The sequence below is a fragment of the Phaenicophaeus curvirostris genome, chromosome 2 (genome assembly GCF_032191515.1).
Source record: "Phaenicophaeus curvirostris isolate KB17595 chromosome 2, BPBGC_Pcur_1.0, whole genome shotgun sequence".
In the NCBI taxonomy this organism is placed as follows: Eukaryota; Metazoa; Chordata; class Aves; order Cuculiformes; family Cuculidae; genus Phaenicophaeus; species Phaenicophaeus curvirostris.
This window is the reverse complement of record NC_091393.1, coordinates 117,805,667-117,828,230: the sequence shown is the minus strand read 5'-3', so window position 1 is coordinate 117,828,230 and position 22,564 is coordinate 117,805,667. Positions and strand designations below refer to the sequence as shown.

The 22,564-nt window shown below is 56.0% G+C and overlaps 2 protein-coding genes across 4 annotated transcripts; one reads left to right on the top strand and one right to left on the bottom strand.

Moving 5' to 3' along the window:
- Window positions 1-3,181: 3,181 nt before the first annotated feature.
- On the bottom strand, window positions 3,182-7,554 carry LOC138717551 (uncharacterized). 2 transcript variants are annotated; one of them, XR_011336898.1, is made up of 4 exons: window positions 7,428-7,554; window positions 6,058-6,536; window positions 5,400-5,603; window positions 3,182-3,724 (listed from the first exon to the last, which is right to left on the bottom strand). XR_011336898.1 is itself a non-coding variant. In XM_069851064.1 (3 exons), the coding sequence occupies exons 2-3, from the start codon at window positions 6,528-6,530 to the stop codon at window positions 5,450-5,452; spliced, it is 627 nt and encodes a 208-aa protein (XP_069707165.1). In that variant the 5' UTR covers window positions 6,531-6,536; window positions 7,428-7,554; the 3' UTR covers window positions 5,124-5,449. The 2 variants fall into 2 exon arrangements, 1 of the variants encoding a protein (XP_069707165.1); XM_069851064.1 differs by lacking the exon at window positions 3,182-3,724 and having other exon boundaries at window positions 5,124-5,603.
- Window positions 7,555-9,086: 1,532 nt separating this feature from the next.
- EPHX2 (epoxide hydrolase 2) lies at window positions 9,087-22,185 on the top strand. Of its 2 annotated transcripts, XM_069850666.1 has the most exons (19): window positions 9,087-9,253; window positions 12,293-12,377; window positions 12,506-12,665; window positions 13,161-13,351; window positions 13,471-13,593; window positions 13,884-13,958; window positions 14,226-14,321; window positions 14,616-14,694; window positions 14,886-14,920; window positions 15,035-15,061; window positions 18,344-18,429; window positions 18,553-18,664; window positions 18,977-19,051; window positions 19,636-19,681; window positions 19,759-19,861; window positions 20,973-21,042; window positions 21,122-21,202; window positions 21,523-21,581; window positions 21,682-22,185. In XM_069850666.1, the coding sequence occupies exons 1-19, from the start codon at window positions 9,153-9,155 to the stop codon at window positions 21,764-21,766; spliced, it is 1,689 nt and encodes a 562-aa protein (XP_069706767.1). In that variant the 5' UTR covers window positions 9,087-9,152; the 3' UTR covers window positions 21,767-22,185. The 2 variants fall into 2 exon arrangements, with proteins under 2 accessions (XP_069706767.1, XP_069706768.1); XM_069850667.1 differs by lacking the exon at window positions 15,035-15,061.
- The last annotated feature ends 379 nt before the right edge of the window (window positions 22,186-22,564 follow it).

The window sequence follows — 22,564 nt, the reverse complement described above, 5'->3', positions numbered from 1 at the left end:
CCAGGTCTGTCCTGGGGTGATTTAACAGCACAGATGGAACCCAGTGCTCCAAACCTGACTGGGGTGACCAGAAAATAACTGGTTTCAGCCATCCTTCTGCCATCCCTAACTTGAAGCTGCTTTGTGCCCTGAGACTGACGGAGGGGGGAAGCATCTCAGCTGCCCCAGATGGGCTTCTAGGGCTGGTTTGTCCAGGAGCACTCACTTCCGAGAAGAGGGATAATCCTTTCACCATCCACCCTCATCTATCCATCCATCTGTGCATACATCCATGCATCCATTCATCTGTTTTTTCATCCATCCATGCATGCTTCCATCAGTCCTTGCACCCACCCATGCATCTATCTACCTACGCATCCATCCATCTATGGATGTGTATGGTTCCCCTTCCCCAGCAAAGCAAATCTCTTGCTTTGCAGAGGGCCCTAAATCTGCTCCTGCTTACAAGGTGACCCCTCAACACCCAACACATGCCCACAGGAGCAGCCTCCCCTCTCCAAGAGGCATTTGCTTTCATTCCCAAAGAGAAGGAGTTTCCCACCTCATTACTGATGTTCCTAAACAGGAACGTCCTTTGGCTTAAATTCCTCCCTGGCCATGAAACCCTCCTGAACTCATCATCATCTGTGCAGTTTTCAGTACATGGATGGTGGATGGGGTGGGAAATGGGAGAAGAAGCATCAATCACTGGGCTGAGCTGGAGAGGAAGTTATGGATGTGCATCTACTGGCTGAGATACCTAAAGATACAGGAGAGTCTGAGGATGCTTGAGGAGCTGCTCCCACTCCGGGCTTGGTTATAGGGTCACAGGAGCAGGGATTTCATGGGTTTCCCAAAGCTCTGTTAGATGCTGGAGAGGGGAAGGAGATGCCCTGGGTGATGCAAAGCTGGGTGTGAAGCTGGGTGGCAAGTGGGGTCGTGGGTGGAGATGAGCCCATGCAGGACGTGCACCCTGGGTTGTGGCAGGAGTGGGAAGAGGGAGATACGGATGAGGGACTCGCCGTAGCACCCCACCACACAGCCAGCACCTGGCACCCGCATCCCCCTCCCCTCCTCTTCACCCACCTCGATGCTCCAGCAGCAGCATCAGGCAGCCCTACCCTCCTGCCTGACCCTTTCCTACACCCCTGCCTCCTCTCCCTGCACCCAAACCCTTTCCCTGATGGATTTCCCATTGCTCTGTGACACCAAACGCTTGGTTTGAAGCATTCGGAGAAGTCTGGGAGGCATCTACGTGCCTGTAAAATGCTGCTCACTGGCACTCGCCAACCACTTTCCTGGAGGGATGCAGAAACCTGTCCCGTGCGGATGAAAAAGGCTGGACTGGAGGATGCTCAGTGAAGCTCTCGGCATCCAGATGCTCAGTCAGGGAGGCAGCAAGGATAAATAACTTATTTATTGGCTTTTGAAATGTGGATAGCAGGGGATTTAGGGTTTTTAGATAGGAGCTTAATGCAGAGCTGGGAAACTTTCCCTCTCTATTGCTCCCTGACTGTCCTCAGCACTCTGCAAACAGCTTTAATTATAGATATTTGCAGGGAAAAAAGAGCTTCTTTCCTTCCCACCCAGCCCAGATGAGACGAACCCCCTTACCTGCTGCAGGGAAAGCAAGAAGGGGGTCCCAAAGATCCTCCCCATTCGCTCTGCCATGCTGGGATTGGGATGCTGTGCCTCCAAGGGCTCCGGCGAGGACTGGGCTCCAGCGAAGGATGTTTCAGCTCTTACTCGAAGCGGTGGCAGTGACGACAAGGGCTGGGGGAGGAGGGAGAGCCATGCCAAGGCAGTGAAGGAGGGGAGACCGAGGGGACAAGGGGGAGGAAGGCTGGAGGGACATCTGTTCCCCTGGCCCTCCTTGCCTCTCGCGCAACAGCAAAGATTCCCAGGGCTGGGAAGAGCTGGATTTAGCAGGGTTTTCTCAGCCTCACCGCTTGGCTCGGGGAGTGGAAAGAAGATGTTGGGCTTTCTGTGGGAGGATGGGGAGGGAGAGGGAAGGAGAATCGGAGTCAAAAGGGCTGTGGAGCAGCGGAGTCAGGGCATTGCAGGGTATATAGAATGGTTGGACTCGATGATCCAGTGGGTCTTTTCCAACCTGGTGATTCTATGATTCTATGATATTGCATGGGGTATTGCAGTGGGGTCACAGAGCATCGCATGGGGCATCACATGGGACACCGCAAAGGTCCAGGCTCTTGCTCTGATGGGAACAGTGTGGGGCTGCTTCCAATCCCACACACACCAAGGTTTCTCCACTTGCCACACAGCCCCAAGCCTGAGGGTTTGGTGCAAACCCACCCATGGGAAGGGCAGCTCCAGGGAGAAGCGAAGTCCTCTGCTCCAGGGAAAATGGTCTGCAAGGTCTTGAACTGACCTAACACAGTGCCCGCCTCAGCCCATGTTCATCTCCGTGAAACACTTCCATGGGAAGGGTGGCACAAAGAAGTCGTGGCTGCCCCTGGAAGTGTTCAAGGCCAGCTTGGATGGGGCTTGGAGCAATCTGATCCAGAGGGAGGTGTTCCTGCCCATGGCAGGGGGTTGGAACTGGATGAGCTTTGAGGTCCCTTCCAACCCAAACCATCCCCTGATTCTATGAAATAAGGACTGAAGATCGCAAATGTGTTACTAATCCATGACTGCAACAAACCACTTTGGCCATCGCCCCCAGCAGCAATGAGATGTAAAGTCCTGTCTCTGTGCTGTGGTGCAGAGCCCTCAGCCCACACCCACATTCCGAGGCTGAAGGGAGGGTATTTCGTGTTGGATGGACCCCAAAGCTGGAGTAAAGGGTAAGAGTAAGAGGGAGCGATGAATGGAAGAGGGGTGGGGAGCAGCTGGAATTTGCAAGAGCTGCTCCAGAAGATCGATCCAGGCACAACAAAGGAAGGGAATTAAGGAGAAAGACGAGTTGGATATGACCGTAGAAAATTAATCAGGAAAATAAGACAATAAATATTGATTTTTCTGGGGAGGAAAAAACAGAGCTGAGTGCTAGATGGTGGACTGAAGGCTGGGGGAAGAGTGGGAAGCATCGTGGATGCTGGGGGATCCATCCCCTTTGCTGGGCTCAACTGTTTTGGAGGCAGAGGGGCAGTTAATACTCAGACAACCTCATCCCTCCTCCTTTTTCCTTAGACATGGAGAGAAAACAGACGCAGAGGTAACACTGACGCCTGGCAGAGAGAAACGCATCTTTATTTTGCTGCCTGTAGCTCCTGCAGAAGTGCCACTGCCCAGGGAGATTCCTCACCTCTTGCCCATCCTTAGGGTGCACCGCAGTGGTTTTGGGGTGCCTTGAGCCTGGAGTGCTGGGGTGGCCCTGGCCATTCCCTCCTGGGAGAACCTCTGGGCTTACAAACATACAGAGATGTTCTGCTTCCAGCTGGTTTCTCAGACCTCAGTGGGTTGGGAGCACTGGAGTTACCAGCTTTGATTTGTTGCCACTGGTTCATCCCCAGCCACTCTCCTGCAGCTCCATCCCCTCCACCTTGCCCACCTGGAGGGGCCAAACCCCAGACCCATCCCCTACTGTTTCCACCCCAGGGGTGAAAAAGGCTCTTCCAAGCCTGGGAAGAGCGTTCCCAGGGGTAAAGGATTTCCCAGGACTAGCAGCAGCTCTGCTCATGCTGGGTGATGCTGCTCGACCCAAAAGGGTTGGGAGCCCCAGGAACCCGGTTCAGGCCAGGTTCCAGGTGAGATGGCTTCACTGTTGGCACACAGGGCTGGCTAGCTGTGAAAAAAAAGGGGAGTCTGCATGGATAAAGTTCTTCCAGTGAGGCCCAAAAGGGTGCAGAGGTCTACTGGGGACGGGAAGGTTTTCCCCTCAGCAAGGGGCTGGGCACACAGAGTGGCACCAGGCTTTGCTGTAGGATGATGAAGCTTCTGTGCGATAAACGCATGGAATGCTCAGGGGCAGAGTTACGGGCATCGCATGCGCAACAGCATCACGTGTGCAGTGGCATTGTGTGTGATGGCATCACACGTGTGATGGCACTGCCTGTGTGACAGCGTGGCACTTGCAGTGGGTGTCGTGTGTGCAGTGGCATCACGCGCAATGGCATGGTAGGCGTGATAGCATCGTATGCACAGCAGCACCATGGGTGCAATGGCATCGCGGGTGCGACAGCATCATGTGTGTGCGACACCATTGTGCGTGCAATGGTATCACGTGTGACAGTATTGCACACGCAACGGTGTCATGCAATGGCATTGTGTGCATGACAGCATCACACGTGCAAGGGCACCATGCGTGCAGTAGCATGGCATGGGTAGTGGCATCACATGGGTGGCGGCGTCCTACGTGCCATGGCATCACGTGCGCAAAAGCATCCCGTGCGATGGTATCATGCGCGCAACAGCAACGAGTGTGCAACGGTATCATGTGTGCAATGGCATTGCATGCGTGACAGCATCCCCTGTGCAATGACATCATGAATGCGATGGCATCACGTGCGTGACAGAATTGCGTGTGCAGTGGCATCGCATGGGCAATGGCATCAGATGCCTGACAGCATCACGTGTGCAATGGCATCACATGTGCGATGGCATCGTGTGACAGCATCACATGGGAGATGGCATTGTATGTGACAGCATCATGTGCTTAGTGGCACCACACGTGCAATGGCATCACGTGCATGACAGCATTACATGTGCAATGGCACCGTGTGTGCAGTAGCATCGCACGGGTGACAGCATCATACGTGCAATGGCACCATGTGCACAAAAGCATCATGTGTGCAACAGCATCCCGTGCGATGGTATCATGCGTGTGACAGCAATGCGTGTGCAACGGTCTTGTGTGTGCAATGGCATTGTGTGTGTGACAGCATCCCCTGTGCAACGGCATCATGCATGTGATGGCATCAGGTGTGTGACAGCATCATGTGTGCGATGGCATCATGTATGCAACAGCCTCACACGTGTGATGGCTTTGTGTGTGTGATGGCTTCACATGTGTGATGGCATCACATGTGACAGCATCACCTGCTTAATGGCATCACACATGCAATGGCATCACGTGCATGACAGCATCGCATGTGCAATGGCACCGTGTGTGTAGTAGCATCACATGGGTGGTGGCATCGCATGGGTGATGGCATCCTATGTGCGATGGCACCACATGTGCAATAGCATCCCGCGTGATGGTACCATGTGCGTGACAGCAATGTGTGTGCAACGGTGTCATGTGTGCAGTGGCATCGCGTGTGTGGTGGCATCGCGTGTGTGGTGGCATCGTGTGTGTGGTGGCATCTCCTACGCAACGGCGTCACGCGCACAATCGCATCCCGGTGCCGCTGGCTCCAGCGCCCACGCCGCTTTGCAAGACCCCCTGTGCGAAGTCCTGGAGCTGGGGGAGGATCCAGACACCCCAAAAGTTGAGGAGATGATCTAGGTTGGGGTCCCACCAGCAAGCAAGGCCCCATGCAGGGTGACAGCAGAGCCCATCAGCGCTGTCCTAGGGCTCGGTGGCAGTGGCAGCACGGGTGGCTGAGCTCTGCAGGCGCTGGCTCAGCTCAGCGTGGAGGCGGCGGGAGGTGGCATCAAGGGTCTGGGCCAGGCGGCTGGTGAGACGTAGCATGTGGGCCACCACACGGACACCCTTCCTCAGCCTGGGTGAGGGAAAAAGGGGGATCAGTGTCCCCTGTGTCCCTACCAGTGTCTCCATAGCAGAGTGAGGGAGGTGATGGGGGGTTCCAGAGCAGGGTCCTCAGCCTCGGAGAGGGGGTACCCCAATGCCTCCATCCTGGTGAACACTGCTCCATCATCACATCGTGGCTCAACTCTGTTTGGTCACCGGTTTAGGAGTGACACTGTCATCCTGACACCCCACCCCCCACCTTACCCATGGAGAACCCCTCACCAGCCCCACTGCAGTGGTTTTAGGGCAAGGACACATGCATGGATGTTAGCAGCAACATCCAAACCCCAGATGTCACCTGAAAACCACCATAAAGACCATGGGACCCTTGGAGACACCCCCAGCTGGGTCTCCTACCAATGGAGTTTGGGGCATCAGCTCCACGGACTATCTCCCATGATCTATCTCCTTCCCATGGAACTTACTTCTCCTTCTTCTCAGCCATCTGTGGGTGATTGGCTTCAGCCATGTGAGCCTCCAGCTCCCTACGGACGTTGTCCAGGCTCTCCTGAAATTCCAGGTTGGCTCCATGGATGGCTGGCAGCGCCTCGGTGATGATATCCTGGTAGCGAGTCTGGTTGTCCTCCAGCATAGCTGCCATCTCCACGTCCTTCAGGCTGGCTTTGGTGTTCTGCAAGAGGTCCTTGAGGTGATCCAGCTCATCCCGGGAGACGGAGGGGGATGGCCCGCGGGGTCCGCAAGGGCTGGGGGTGTGGAAGGTGATGCCGCAGCGCTGGGGGTCCTGGAGGTGGTCCCCATCCTGGGTGAGGGGGTACCCCAGCTCCTCCAACCTGGTGCTGGGGGTCACATCCTCTTCTGGTCCCCGTTGGGTGGTGACGGTGGGGACGAAGGCACAAAGCCCCATCAGCAAGAACCAACCGCCCCTCCCCGTGACCATGATGTCCTGCAGGAGTAAAGAGAAACAGGGGGCATTTAGGCTGAAACACCCTCTAGAGACCCTTTTGGGTCTTCTGCCCAAGGGGCCCTCAAGTTAGCACCAGCAGAACCCCCAAAGCACCCTAATCTTTCCATGCATGAGGATCTCTGGCTGCTGGGATTTAGGGGTGCCCTGCTGCATTCTCCCCCCACCATAGAAAACTCCCCCCCACCCAGGTAAGGGGGAGACCCTTCCTACACCCCCAGCACAGCATATGGAGCATCGCAATGGGGAAACTGAGGCACAGAGAGGGTAAGGTGAAGGCTGGAAGGGACGGGATGAGGCTGATCCTGCTGGGGGGGCACCTCATCTGCCCTGAATTCTCCTCTAGAGCTTTGGAAAAGCACGAGGCTGTGATTGGGGGGGGCAGACAATACAGCTCTTTCAAAACCACTACCGGAAAGCCTTGGCGCCAGAGCCAGGGGAACGGGTGCCAGCGGCTGCTGGCACAGTGGGTGCAGGAGTTTGGGGGCTCAGGGGGGCCCCCAGTGACCCCAAAGTCTCCTCCCATCCAACTTCCAAGCCCCTCTGCCTGGAAGGGGGCTCCCAGCAGCATCCCGGCTCCTTGCCAGCATCCTGGGGTGCAATGAGCTTGCCAGGTCTCAGCACCTCGTGTTGGGGGGGGGGGGGGTGTCACTTTGGAGCCCAACAGAGGTGGGGGTGGCAGCATCCAGGGGACCCTCCAGTGGTGGCCACGGTAGCCCAGCCCTGCCACGAGCTGGCCGGGTCTCAGAGCCATAGCCATGCTGGCATTTCATTGGCACCAAAACTGGATTCTTCCTCCCGGCTCTTCCCAGTGAAATTCCTTTTCCCCCCTCTTCCAGCCTCCCCTCACCCCCCCAAAAAAAATGCTCCCACCTTTTTGCCAGGGAGAAGTCAAGCTCGGCGTGGTGGCGACTGGGGGGCTGCAGTCCCAAGTTTTGGGGTGAGCGGCTCTGGGGGCTGTGCCGGAGCTGCCCCCACGGTGATGGGAGGAGGAAACGCCTTGGAAAAAAGCAGGGAAGGGGGTTTCATCCAGCCACTAGGCGCTGGACCACCCTGGGAGGATGCTGAGGGGTCCCGTTTGGGGTCCCAGGGCCAGCAGGAGGTCAGGGACAAAAGATGGGGGACGCTGAACTCCGGCAGTGGGGTGCTGGTGATGAATGCAAGGCTTGCCTGGGCTTGAGCCCCCCTAAAACAACTCTGCCCCCTCCTCAAGAGCCATCCCAGTGAGGAGCACCCTCCAGCCCTGCTGCTCTGGGTGAGAGGGGTGCACTCAGCACCCCTCGAATTCCCCCTCCTCCCAAGGTGAGGCTGAGCAGGAATCCCACCGCTTGTTGTGCAGGTGGGGAAACTGAGGCACGGGGCTGGCATGGCTTGGGAAACCCCTCCCGACCCCTCCTGATCCCACAGTCCCACTCACCGCTCGGACACACGTCAAGCCACAGCACTGGGGGCTCCTGGAGATGACGATGGCCCACGCACACGCGTGGTCACGGGCACAGAGGCGTGCAGAGGCGTGTGCGGCGAGCGCACACATGCTGGGTGGTGGGTGGCTGTGCTCAGCACCGCAGGGACCCCACCCTGCACCCCACGGCCAGGACAGGGGGTCCCCACTCTGTGCCCCACATGTACACAGGGACCCCAGCTCGCACACCATATCCAGAACAAGGGGTCCCCACTCTGTGCCCCACACATACTCAGGGATCTCAGCTTGCACCCCACATGCACGACAGGGTGTCCCCAATTTACATCCCACGTGGACACAAGGACCCCAAATTGTACCCCATATCCAGGACAGGGGGTCCACATTTGCACCCCACATGTACGCACAGGGACCCCAGCTTGCACCCCACATCCAGGACAGGGGGTCCTCACCCCACATGTGCACATGGACCGCAGCTTGCACCCCACATCCAGGACTGTGGGTCCCCACTTGCACCCCACATGTACACAGGGATCTCAGCTTGCACCCCACATCCACGACAGGGGGTCCCCACTCTGTGTCCCACGTGTAAACTATGACCTCAGCTTGCACCCCTCAAGTAAAGAGGGATCCCAGCTTGCACCCCATATGTAGGACTAGGCGTCCTCACCCCACATGTACACAGGGAACCCAACTTGCACCTCAAATTCAGGACTAGGGGTCCCCACTCTGCGCCCCACATACACACAGGGACATCACCTTGCACCCCACATCCAGGACAGGGGGTCCCCATTCTGTGCCCCACATGAAAACTGGGATCCCAGCTTGCTCCCCACATCCAGGACTGGGGGTCCTCACCCCACATGTACACAGGGACCCCTGCTTGCACCCCACATGCAGGACAGGGGCTCCCCACCTTGCCCCCCATTTATATACAAGACCCCCAGCTTGCACCCCACATCCAGGACAGGGGGTCCCCATCCTGCACCCCACATACACACAGTGACTCCCACTCGCCCCCCGCCCTGCGGAGGGGCCAGTGACACCCCCGTCGGGCGGCGCTAGGACCCAGCGCGGCGCGGGGCAGGGGGCGTGGCCAGCCCGCGGGGCGAGGCCGGCGGCGCTGGGGGCCCCGTGTTCGCGAGTTCGAGACCCGGTCCTGGCGGAGTGGGGCGGTGATGGCGCGGCGGGCCGTGCTGTTCGACCTTGGCGGCGTCCTCTTCGTGCCCGGCGTGCGGAGCTTCCTGGGCTCCTACGAGCGGCGCTGCGCTTTGCCCAGGTACGGCCTAGCCCGGCCCGGCAGCGCCTGGCCCGGCCGGCAACACTCGCCCTCCCTCCCGGCGTTTGGGCTCCGCTCGGCCGGAGACACAGAGAATCGAGCGACAATATTGTGTGTCCGGCCACCGCCCGCGCGGAAACTGCGCTGCAGGGGCCCTGGAGCAGGGGGCAGGGCTGAGAGTAGAGTGCGGGGGGGAGACCCCTGTCAGGATGTGGGGTGCAGGCTGGGGTCCCTGTGCACATGTGGGCTGGGGACCCCCTGTCCTGGATGTGGAGTGCAAGCTGGGGTCCCTGTGCACATGTGGGGTGCAAGTGGAGACCCCCTGTCCTGGATGTGGGGTGCAAGCTGGGGTCCCTGTGTACAGGTTGAGTATGGGGTTGGGAACTAGATGTGGGGTGCAGGTCAGCACTTTAAATGGAACAGAGGCAGATGGTTGCCATAGAGGACGATGGCAGAAGAGTTAAGAAGACCAACTATTAATTAATTAAGCAGGATAATTAATTCAGACAATTGCTGCTTCAGCACTTGAGACCAGACGCAGCTGCGTGAGCCTGAGATGAGGAATCATAGAATTGTCAGAGTTGGAGATTCCACCTCCACCCTGGTCACCCTCTGCCAGGGCTTCACCCTCTTTCAGTAGAGAAATTGTTCCTAATATCCAGTCTAAACCTCCCCTGGTGCAACTTGAGGCCGGTTCCCCTCGTCCTATCACTTGTTATTTGGAAGAGGACACCAGCACCCACCTGGCTCCGACCTCCTTTCCAGGAGCTGCAGAGAGCGATGAGGACTCCCCTCAGCCTCCTCTTCTCCACACTAAACAGCCCCAGGGCCCTCAGCCACTCCCAGAACCCCTGGACTCCAGACCCTTCCCCAGCTCCATTCTCCTTTTCCGCATGTGCTCCAGCCCCCCAAGGTCTTTCTTGGAGTGAGGGGCCCAAAACTGCACCCAGGATTCCAGGTGTGGCCTCACCAGAGCCAAGTACAGGGGGATGATCCCTTCCCTGCTCCTGCTGGCCACCCCATGGCTGATCCAAGCCAGGATGCTGGTGGCCTTCTTGGCCACCTGGGCTACTGCTGGCTCATGTTCAGCCACTGTTGACCAGCACCCCCAGGGCCTTTTCCTCTGGGCAGCTTTCCAGCCTCTCTACCTCAAACCTGGAGCGCTGGGTGGGGTTGTTGTGACCCAAGGGCAGGACACCACACTTGGCCTGTGCAGCGAGCAAGGGACATCTTCAGTCAGATCAGGTTGCTCAGAGATCCATCCAACCTTAGATAAGATATTTGGGAATGACTAATCCAGAAGACAGGAATCAAACTGGTTCTGCGTCTTTGGGTTGCCCAACAGGATTTCCAAGCAGCACGTGGGTATTAAATGAAAAACAAGCAGGGAGTTAAAAAAATAGAATTATGGAATGGTTTGGGTTGGAAGGGACCTCAAAGCCCACCCAGTTCCACCCCCCTGCCATGGGCAGGGACACCTCCCACTGGATCAGGTTGCTCCAAGCCCCATCCAGCCTGGCCTTGAACACCTCCAGGGATGGGGCAGCCACCACTTCTCTGGGCAACCTGGGCTAGGGCCTCCCCACCCTCATCATGAAGAATTTCTTCCTAGTATGTAGTCTGAATCTTCCCCCTTACAATTTAAAACCATCCCCCTCCATCCTATCACTCAATGCCCCTGTAAAAAGCCCCTTCCCAGCTTTCCTGGAGCCCCTTTCAGTACTGGAGGCTGCTCTAAGGTCTCCCTGAAGTCTTCTCTTCTCTAGGCTGAGCAATCCCAACTCCCTCAGCCTGTCCTCATAGCAGAGGTGCTCCAGCCCTCGGATCATCTCTGTGGCCTCCTTTGGACCTTTTCCAACAGTTCCATATCCTTCTTATGTTGTGGATTCCAGACCTGGACGCAGGACTGCAGGTCAGATATCACAAGAGCAGAATAGAGGGGCAAAGTCCCCTCTCATCCTGCTGGCCGCACTCCTTTGGATGCAGCCCAGGACAGGCTTTCTGGCCAAAAGAATAGAAGAGAATAATATATTAATAATAACTAAATGCTGGAGGACGAGGAGCAGGTGGAGCAATAAATTCATGGATTATCTGGCCATCAAATATCTTTTTACTTCACCTTCTATCAAAAATAAGTGGCACCAATCCTGCTGGAACAGGTAAAGCCACTTTATATTTAGTGGAGCAGCATTTTTATCGGCTCAGGGAGAACTTTGTGCTGAAGCCAGGGCTGTAATCTTGTTTTATTGCCACCCAAGAAGGCTTTTTTGTGATCTTGTGATAGGGGGAATTTATTTTCCTGGAGCTCCAGGTTGCAAAATCACCTCATTTGTTGCATTGTTTTTTGTGTTCCTGGCGGAATTCCTTGCTCATCGCTCTGCAAGGTGAAGGAATTGAGCTGCCAGCAGAAATGAATGGGCAGCAAGGTCTCGGGAACGAAAGGATGCTGCGGTTCTGCATGGTGATGAAGTGCCTTATCCTCAGCACAGAGCATCCCCCTCCCTACAGTGCATCCCAACATCTACCTGGTGGGACCAAGCAAGGACCCTGTGATGGGACCAACCAGGGACCTCCATGGTGGGACGAACCAAGGACTTCATAGTGGGATCAGCCAGAGACTTTCAGGGGACAGGACTAGAGGGAATGGCCTCAAGCTCCACCAGGGGAGGTTTAGGCTGACCATTAGGAAAAAAAATTTCACAGAAGGGGTCATTGAGCACTGGAACAGGCTGCCCAGGGAGGTGGTTGAGTCACCTTCCCTGTAGGTGTTTAAAGGATGGGTGGATGAGGTGCTGAGGGACATGGTTTAGTGATTGATGGGAATGGTTGGACTTGATGAGCTGGTGGGTCTTTTCCAACCTGGTGATTCTATGGTGGGAACAACCACGGGCATCTATGGTTGGACCATCCAGAGCCCCCTGTGATGGGACCAATCTAGGACCCTGTGGTGGGACCAGCCAGGGACCTCATAGTGGGACCTACCAGGACCTACTCACTATTTTTTTTACCCTGGCTGACCTCTCTTCCATTTCCTGGCAGGAATTTCTTGCTAAAAGCTGTGTTTGCTGGCGGATCTGACAGTCCTTATGCCAAGGCGATGAAGGGACAGATCACCCTGTCCCAGGTGAGTCCTTGGGTACCAGCCATGGAGCATTGCTGGTGGCTGGGTTGGGGCTGGGGAAGGAGCAGGGTCCAGGATGAGCTCTGCTTTATTTTTGGGGTCAATTGAATGATTATGTGGGTGTTTTCCAGTTCTTTTTGGAGATGGAAGAAGGCTGCAAGCAGCACGCCTCCACCTCGGGCATCACCCTGCCAGCCACCTTCTCCATCGCCCAAGCCTTCGAGGAGATGGCCGCTGAGGGGACAGTCAATGCCCCCCTTCTGCGGGCAGCGAGGGTGCTGCGGAGGAACGGTGGGTGCTGGGGGCTTTAGGGCAGAGGAGGCTGGAGTAAGGATGCTGCTCACATCCTGAGCAAGGACCATGGGGGTCTCCGATAGGTCCCACCATGAGGTCCCTGACTGCTCCCACCGTAGGAGTCTCTGGCTGGTCCCACTATGGGGTCCTTGGCTGATCCCACCACGATGTCTCTGGTTGTTCCCACCATAGGGTTCTCTGGATGGTCCCACCGTAGGGGTCCCTGATTAATCCCTCCACGATGTCTCTGATTGATCCCACCACAAGGTCCCTAGTCAATCCCACAATGAGTTCCCAGCTTGGTCCCACCAGAGGGGTCTCTGGATGGTCCCACCATAGAGGTCCTTGGTTGGTCTCACTACGGGGTCCTGGTCCTTGCAGGGGAGATCTTAGGCTGGGAAGGTCCAAGAAATGTGGCTGGGGAGGAGAAGAGAAAACATTGTGGGGAACCAGGGTGGGAAAACCAGCACTCACCGCTCTGTCCTCCCCTAGGATTTAAGACCTGTGTCCTCACCAACAACTGTGTGGACGACAGTGCCAGGAGGCTCTTCACAGCCACACTGGTGAGCATGCTGCGCCGCCACTTTGACCTGGTGATTGAGTCCTGCCGGCTCGGAGTGCAGAAGCCAGATCCCAAGATCTACACCTACGCCCTGGATGCACTGCAGGTGAAGCCACAGGAGGTATGTCCACCACCCCAGAAACAGGACACAGAGGGGTCCCTCTGAGCACCCAAAATCCTTGGCCAAACTCTACAGCCGCCCTTCCCTGGCATGTGAAGCCCAGTCTGATCTATTTCCAGGTCATCCTCCTGGACGACGTCAAGGAGAACTTGAATCCAGCCCAGGAGATGGGCATGGCCACCATCCTCGTTAGGGACACCGAAACAGTCTTAAAGGAGCTGCAGGAGCTCTCAGGTGTCCAGGCACGTAGAGGTGGTCTGAGTCCCCTTTGTCCTCTGTTCTCCTGGGGTTCCCTGGAGAGATGGGAGGGATGGGCTTGGGCTTCTATCTCTTGCTGTGATGTGGCACTGGTGCAGGACTTGCGGGTGGTGTTGGAAACAAATGGGATGGGGGCTGTGAATTCAGCGAACCCTTCCCACCATCCCCTGGAAACCTCATCCATCCCCTGGATTTGCTGACCTATGTTCATCTCAAATGCACGCATGTCCCACCAGCTTGCTCAGAATCTCATTTTGTGCTTCTCATCCCGCAGCTTCTCACCAAAGAAGAACCTCTGCCAACTGCATGTGATCCATCCAACGTGACCCATGGATATGTGCCCATCCGGGTACAAGCTACCCCCAGGCTTGGCAGGGTTTGGGGAGGGCCAGGTGTCCTGGATAGGGTGCTGAGCCCTGTGGAAGGATGTGCTTTGTTTGGTTTCCACCCTCCTGTATGGGGATGTTGAGGTGCTCCATCATTGAGGTCTTCTCCAGCCACCCCAGGGACCAAAACGTGCTCGTGTGGCTCTGGGATGCTGTGCTGGAGGGAGTGGTGGGCTCCAGGGATGGAACCATGCCACCCACAGCCAGCAAAAGTTCTCCGTCCCTTCCAGCCTGGTGTCCAGCTGCACTTTGTGGAAATGGGGCATGGCCCCGTCATCTGCCTCTGCCACGGCTTCCCTGAGTCTTGGCTCTCCTGGCGCTACCAGGTGATGGAGGAGATGGGGAGGAGGGTGGACCACGGGTGCTGGTGGTGGGATGCAGAAGCATGGTGCAGTGGATACATGTGGTCCTGGGGCTGTCCCTTCACCCTACCTTGAGGGACATGGGAAGTATTCCCAACCTTCCAGTTTCACTAGCCCACATCTGCCCTCCTGGGAACATCTCCAGGTGTGGCCAGCACCTGCCTGGGTGGGCAAATGCAGGATGGATGCTAGTGCAGGGGGGAGAGGGTGGTCCAGGGATCTCTGTGTCCTTTGGAAGCTGCTGCTTTCTCCTCCTAGATCCCAGCTTTGGCTGATGCTGGCTTCAGAGTGATCGCTCTGGAGATGAAGGGCTACGGAGAGTCCACAGTCCCACCAGGTGAGCTGGGATTGGCAGGGCATACAGAGCTGGAGCTGCCAACACAAAGACCCAGGAGGAGATGGGTGAAGGAGTCTTCTCCTGTGGTGGGGAAGCTGTCCTTCTCCTCCTGTGGACCTGGCGACTCAGATGGATGCAAAATGCATCCTTAGAAACGTGTGGATATTAAAATGATTCTGTCTTTTGTGCAGACATTGAAGAATATTCCCAGGAGCAGATCTGCAAGGTGAGGAGCTGCTAGGTACAGACTTGGGCAGGAGGAGTGCAATGTGGAGGGTGGTGTGGGCTGGTAGGACATGGTCCTGGGCAGAATCTGATGCCGTCTCTCCTCTCTTCTCAGGACTTGGTGGTTTTCTTGGACAAATTGGTAAGGAACTTCCCCGTGATGGGTTTCTCCTTGGCAAGATTTGGGTGCGTGTCTCCACAGCTGCCCTTTGCCTTTTCCTTCCCGTGCTGGGACAGATGAGCTTCTCCATGACTTTGTCCCATGCTGGGGCATCTGAATTTTCCCATGAGGTAGCATAAGCCTCACCTTTGTGTTCCCAGAGATGGGATTTTGGAGGTGGGAATGTTCATGCAACTCATTGCCAGTGGGAAGAACCCATCTTGGGAGGGTCTCTAGCTCTGTGTCACTTTCTGGACTCTATGTCCTTGCTGAGGATGGGGAGGTGGGCTGGTGGGACCTGCTTTGGGTGTTGGTAAGTTGGTGGGATACTCATGGAGAAGGATGCTGGGCTGCATCCTCTCTGTCCCCGCTTAAACCGTGACTGTAGCAACTCCCAAGAGGCCAGTGAAGACCAACACTGCCCCTCAGCATGGCTTAGATCTGGTGTCATCTCAGTATCCAATCCACTTGGGTTTGGGAGCTGTGGATTTAATTCCTATCCCAGCAAGCACATGGAGTTGATTTCTGTGCCTTTTGAAAAAGATGAAATGGAGGGGAAGAAGGCAGAGCCCACAAATGTCAACATCTCCAGGGCTTTTTCCTTCCAAAGTGGCTTCCAAAGGAGTGAGTCCTTCAAAAAGCACCACACTAAACAAAAATAACTCGAGAAACAATGGAAAAAATAAAGCCCTAGAGGCTTTGGAAGGGTTCCTCGTGTTAGGGGTGGTGGTGGATTTGTACTGAACTCAGAACAGGGATGGGGTTTTGGAAGAGGACCAAGCTGAGCATCACAAGAGATGAAGTTCTGGTTTGGTGTTGAGTGGGTGAGGGTAAATCACGGTGGTCTTCATGCTGGATTCAAAAAAATCAAGAGAATGGATAGACCCATTGGAGCCTGGCGAGTGGGTGGGGATGGGATGGATGGGACCCGTACGGATGGGACCTTGCTTTTCATAGTATCTTGGAATGGTTTGGGTTGGAAGGGACCTCAAAGCCCATCCAGTTCCAACCCCTTGCCATGGGCAAGGACACCACCCACTGGCTCAGGGTGCTCAAAGCCTGATTTGGGAAGGGAAGAGGATCTGTGGATCCTGGGAATGATTCTGGAAGGGAGAAGGATCTGTAGACCTCCAAATCCCTTTCTCTCATTACTCATCATGTAATCCCTTCCAGCCCGTCATTGCCAAAGCAGTGTTGCACTGGCAGCCCCCAACCCCTGCAGGTTCCCACTGCAGCCAGCTCTGTCCCCTCTTCTGTGGCCCAAATGAGCTTCTTCATCTCCAACACTCCACCCTGGCTGCATATGATCTCAGCCCCATGGTTGCACCCATCTTTGGCACGCATGCGTCCTCAGTTTGCTAGGTGCATCCATTCTTGGTCCCCTGTATTCACATGGTCTTAGCTCCTCAGATGATCCTGTACTTGGTCCCCTGGGTACAGTATCCCCATCCCCAGGGTGCACATGTCGTAGAATTATAGAATCCTGGAAAGATTTATGTTGGAGGCGGTCTTAAAGCCCATCCAGTTTTGAACTCCTGCCATGGACAGAGACACTTTCCACTGGATCAGGTTGCTCAAAGCCACATCCAACCTGACCTTCAGGGATGGGGTATCCATGACTCTCTGAGCAACCTGGGACAATGCCTCACCACCCTCAAAGTAAAGCTGCTCCTTCACTGTGATAGGGGTCCATCCTGCTCCTCTCCCCACTGGAAGGCTTGTTCTCCCACCCCTGGGATAACCCAGAGGATCTAGGGGGGACAGGTTGCCCAGAAAAGTCGTGGGTGCCCCATCCCTGGGGGTGTTCAAGGCCAGGTTGGATGGAGCTTTGAGCAACAGTGGGGGGTATCCTTGCCCATGGAACTGGATGGGCTTTGAGGACCTTTCCCACCCAAACCATCCCATGAGAAATGACTTAATGAGGCTTCATTTCTTGTTTGAGCCCGTTTCTGGGATGCTGAAGATGCAGAGCGGTCCAGGAGCCGGCACCGTTATGGTCAGGGATAGTGGGATGAAACCCACCAGCAGGGAGGGGTCCCACTCTGGAGGTGGGAGCTTCTGGGTCCCCCCAGACCCCCAGAACCACTTGGGAGTTCTCAAATGCCAGCTTTCAGATGGAATTAAACCAGGCTCACAGCACGCAGCTGGCCCTGAGCCGCATCCGCCGAGAGGGTATTTTAATTAGTCTTCTAAATATCAGCTAATTATGAACCAGCTGCTGCGTCGTCAGGAGCGCAGGCTTTAATTGGATTTATTTGTCAGTGCCCAGAGGGGTCAGGAAAACAGAATGGAACAGGGTGGAGGAATGGTAAGCTTGGTGTACTCTGCTCCAGGAAGGATCCGGTCTGCCCTGAGGGATGCTGGCAGCCTGGGTGTCAGTAGCAGTAGGAGGACCTGTGGGGTGATCCCAAGGGATGAGCATCCTCCAGACGTGTTTTTGGTGGATAACACTGAGCTCCTTTCCTCTGGAGGGCTCAGGCGCTTGAAATGTTTAATTACATCAGAGCAAATCGCTCCAAGGGATCAGGGAATCGCAGAATCATGGAATGGTTTGGGTTGGAAGGGAGCTTAAAGCCCATCCAGTTCCAGCCCCCCAGGCAGGGACACCTCCCACTGAATCAGGTTGCTCCAAGCCCCATCCAACCTGGCCTTGAACACCTTCAGGGATGGGGCAGCCACCACTTCTCTGGGCAACCTGGGCCAGGGCCTCCCAACCCGCAGCATGAAAAATTTCTTCCTAATGTCTAATCTAAACCTACCCCCTTCCAATTTAAAGTCATTCCCCCTCATCTTGTCACTCCAGGCCCTTGGAAAAAGACCCTCCCCCACTTTTCTGGAGCCCCTTCCAGTACTGGAGGCTGCTCTAAGGTTTCCCTGGAGCCCCCTCGTCTCCAGGCTGAACAATCCCAACTCTCTCAGCCTGTCCTCATAGCAGAGGTGCTCCAGACCTCATATCATCTTTGTGGCCTCCTCTGGACTCATTCCAGCAGTTCCATATCCTTCTTAGGTTGGGGATTCGAGAACTGAACACAGGACTCCAGGTGGAGTCTCAGGAGAATGGATCAGAGGGGCAGGATCCCCTCCCTTACCCTGCTGGCCATGCTTCTTTTGATGGAGCCCAGAATACTGATTCTATGGGGAAAAAAAGAGGGAAATTATTGCTGGTTTCTCATCTTTGCTGCTTCAGAGGGAGGGAAATCACCTCGGGTTCTGCTTTTGGGGTGCAGCTGCAAGGGTACAGGCTCATGGTCCCCTCTTTCGCAGGGTATCCCGCAAGCTGTGCTGATTGGCCATGACTGGGGTGGTGCCGTGGTCTGGAACGTGGCTGTCTTCTACCCCGAGAGGGTGAGGTGGGTCCTGGGTCCCTCCCAAGGGGGATGAGGCACCCCAGGTCCCATCCTCTCCCAGCTTGCATGGGGCACCCCAAATCCAAGTGCGATGCTGACTCTGCCCCCCACCCCACGATCTCCTAGAGCCGTGGCCTCGCTGAACACCCCGTATAAACCCGCTGACCCCACTGTGGATATTGTGGAGAAGATGAAAAACTATCCCATGTTTGATTACCAGTTCTACTTCCAGGAGCCAGTGAGTCTGGGACCAAAAATGTTTATCTTCCACCTCAGTTTGGGGGCTTAAGCCCCCCAACTATGGGGATGTGCCCATGTTGGGGTCCCCAGCTCGTGGCTGGGCATCACCTGCTCCAGATCCAGGGTGCTCTCCCTGTCACCACAGCTCAGATGGGTCATGGTGACCCTGCCAGACCCATGCTGAACTCTGCAAAAAACACATCCCCAGCCTCCACCCAAGACCTGATGGGTGGCAGGATCTGGCCCTGGGTTGGGTTGGGGCCCTGGGCAGGGTTGGCATCACCCACAGTGCTTCCTCACCTCCATGCAGGGCGTCGCAGAGGCAGAGCTTGAGAAGGACATCGGCCGGACCCTGAAAGTCCTGATCCGCTCCACACGCCAGGAGGTAGGTGTGGAGCTGAAGGTGAACCATGGGTGGGAGCAGAGGGCTTCAAAGCTTCCCTATGTCCTCTCCAAGCCCTGCTAGCCTTCTTGGGGCTTTGCCTGTGGCACCCCTTTCCACCTCACCCAAGGTGCCAGCTTCAGGAGTGGCTTTACAGTGGCCCCGAATGACCTTCAGGCGTTCTCTTGCCTGTGACTTCCATCCATTTCCTGCCTGACTGTAGCAATGTCTGCATTCAGTCAGCCATCAGTAGGGACCAGAGTGAACGCTGCTCCCATCTCTCTGTCCTGGGGCTACATGGCTGGTTCCTGCATCCCTTGGGCTGCAGCAATGCTTGGTGCCTGCTCCCATCTCTGTGTCTGTAGGTACCTGACAACTTTAGGATGCAGCAATGCTTGGTGCCCATTCCTGGCTCCACAGCCCATGACCCTCATGGTCAGTTCCAGCATCCCTGGGGATGCAGCGATGCTTTTGATGCCTCCTCCCAGTGAGGAGGAGCATGAAGCCCCTGGGGAGCACCTGGGCATGGGTTTCCTGCTTGGATGAGGTCCTGCTCCCTGCCAGCTCTTGGTCTCCTGTCTCCGCAGGACCGCCTGCCCTCCAAGGTTAAATTCCACCAGGTCCAGGAGCAAGGTAAGGGGGGATACCTCACCGTGGGGTGGGGATGCTGTGGGTGTGACGTGGCAGCAGTGCTGTCTCTCTTCTTGCAGGGGGGCTACTGGTGGGTTTCCCAGAAACCCCCCCTGCCAGCCAGATTCTGCACGGCTCCGAGCTGCAGTACTACATCCAACAATTCCAGAAGTCCGGGTTCAGGTAAGGCCCAGAGCCTGGAGGGCTGTAGGGACCCCCAAAATCCACTTTAGCCTTGCTTTCTAACCCCAAGAAGGTGCGAGGCTGCTAGGGGAAGGCTGCTTTCCTCTTGCAGGCTCTTACCATGCTACGGGCAGTGGGATGGTCCCCATGGTGGTGTCAGCAGGAGCTGAGTCCCAACGTCTTTGTTGGAGACGTGGACAGTGGGATTGAGGGCACCCTCAGCAAGTTTGCCGAGGACAACAGGCTGTGTGGCATGGTTGATACACTGGAGGGAAGGGATGGCATCCAGAGGGACCTGGACAGGCTGGAGAGGTGGGGCTGCGAGAACCTCATGGAGTTCTACAATGCCAAGGGCAAGATCCTGCACCTGGGTTGGGTCAATCCCAAGTAAAAATCCAAGCTGGGCAGAGAGAGAATTTGGAGCAGTCCTGAGGAGAAGGACTTTGGGGTGCTGGGGATGAGAAGCTCAACATGAGCTGGCAACGGGCACTCACAGCCCAGAAAGCCAAACCATGTCCTGGGCTGCATCCAAAGCAGTGGGACCAGCAGGGCCAGGGAGGGGATTCTGCCCCTCTGCTCCGCTCTGGTGAGATCCCACCTGGAGCCCCACGTCCAGCTCTGGAGTCCTCAGCACAGGAAGGACATGGATATGTTGGAGCGAGTCCAGAGGAGGCCACAGAGATCATAGAATTATAGAATCACCAGGTTGGAAGAGACCCAGCGGATCATCGAGTCCAACCATTCCTATCAAAGATGATCCAAGGGCTGCAGCACCTCGCTTATGAGGACAGTCTTGATCAGGGAGTGCAGGGATAGGACAAGAGGGAAGGGTTTCCAGGTGAAAGAGAGAAGATTGAGATGGGATCTGAGGCAGAAACTTTTTCCTGTGAGGGTCGTGAGACACCAGCCCAGGTTGCCCAGAGAAGTGGTGGCTGCCCCATCCCTGGAGGTGTTCAAGGCCCGGCTGGATGGGGCTTTGAGCAACCTGATTCAGTGGGAGGTATCCCTGCCCGTGGAAAGGGTTTGGAACTGGGTGGGATTTGAGGTCTCTTCTAACTCAAACCGTTCCATGGTTCTATGACTGATCTCACACTGTTCACCTCTCTTCCAGGGGCCCCTTGAACTGGTACCGCAACATACGACGCAACTGGCACTGGGCTGCCTCTGCCAAGGACAGGAAAGTGAGGACTGATCCTGTTCCTCAGGGAGCATTTGCAGACCCAGCACCTTCCCCACCTTATCACCTGTATCCCCTTACAGATCATGATGCCAGCACTGATGGTCACGGCTGGGAAGGATATGGTGCTGCATCCCAGCCTGAGCAAGGGCATGGAGGAGTGGGTAAGCTCTTCCTGGGACCAGTGTGCACCAAGCCATCCCACTTCCATAAAATCCCACCACAGCAGAGCCCTGGGACAGGTCCATCCTGCTGAGATGGCTTGGATTTGACCCAGATATGAGGACATCACTTGACAGGCAGGGACAGGCTGATGCAGGGATTGAGGAGAGAGCAGTTTTTGCCACATGCAGCAGGCAGGAGGGGGTGTTCTCCTCACAAAAGAAAGCTTTGAACAGGCAGGGGCAGCCTGGGATGGGCTCTCCTGATGCCCAGCCTGCCAGATCCTGGCACAAACCAACCCCTTTTACACTTAATTTTGTAGATCCCACAGCTGCACCGGGAGCACATCGAGGAGTGTGGCCACTGGACACAGATGGAGAGGTACCACAGCCAGCATACACGGCCTCGCTCCACCAGAGCTGGGCTTTGCCTTCTCCAGGGGGAAGCCAGATCCCACCCCACCTCTCTGCCATCCCCACAGGCCAGTGGTGCTAAACAGGATCCTGCTGGAGTGGCTGGAGAGGCTCCCACCAGACCCTTCTCGGTCCAAGATCTCCAGGCTATGAGCTGGGCTGGCAAGAAGAGCCCTACCCTGTGCCTTCTCTCCTCCCTGGGCTGATTTTGCCTTTAGGGTTTGATTTTTGCCTTTAGGGTTTGATTTGTATTCAGGGGTTGGGGTGGGTGTGATGGGTGAGCCAGGATTGGGAGGAGGATGCATAAAGCATCGCTCCTGCTTTGCGCAGCTATACAAGAGTCCCAGAGATCTCTTGTTGAGGTCCTGGGGTGCTGGAAGGTGTTTTGGGGCTGGACCCATCCTTGTGCTGTGACAGGGGCTACAACTGGGGCTGCCCCATCACCCCAACCCTCGCTTCGGGGGCTTGGCTGGTGGGTTGGTGTGGAGGTTTTAATGCACTAATAATAATTAATGCTGCCAGAAATCACCTTCTGCCTTGTAACACTGAGTAATAAAGCACAAAGTGACTCACGAGTCTCCCTTCTCCCTGTGGTCCTTGGGATGCAGGTCCACGCAGCATCTCCCTGTCCCTTCTCCCCAGTAGCCCATCCCCGTGGTGTCAGGGCTCAGCCCTTGCCTCCAGCCACCTTTCCCTGAGCTCTCAGCCCTTCTCCTGGCCCCAAAAGCTCTTAAGAAACAGACATCCAGGATTTGGGCGAACACGTTTGGTATTTCCCCCCCGTCAAATTCTCCTCAGCCCTCAACTATTTTCAGCAGAGACTTTGTGGTTTGTTTGTCCGCGTCCTTCCTCCACTCTGCTCTGCCAGCAAGTGTTTTGCATCCACAATCCCCCCTAAAAAAAAAGGAGCTGTGTGGATTTGGGGTAGGGAGCAAAATCCCAGCCCCTTGG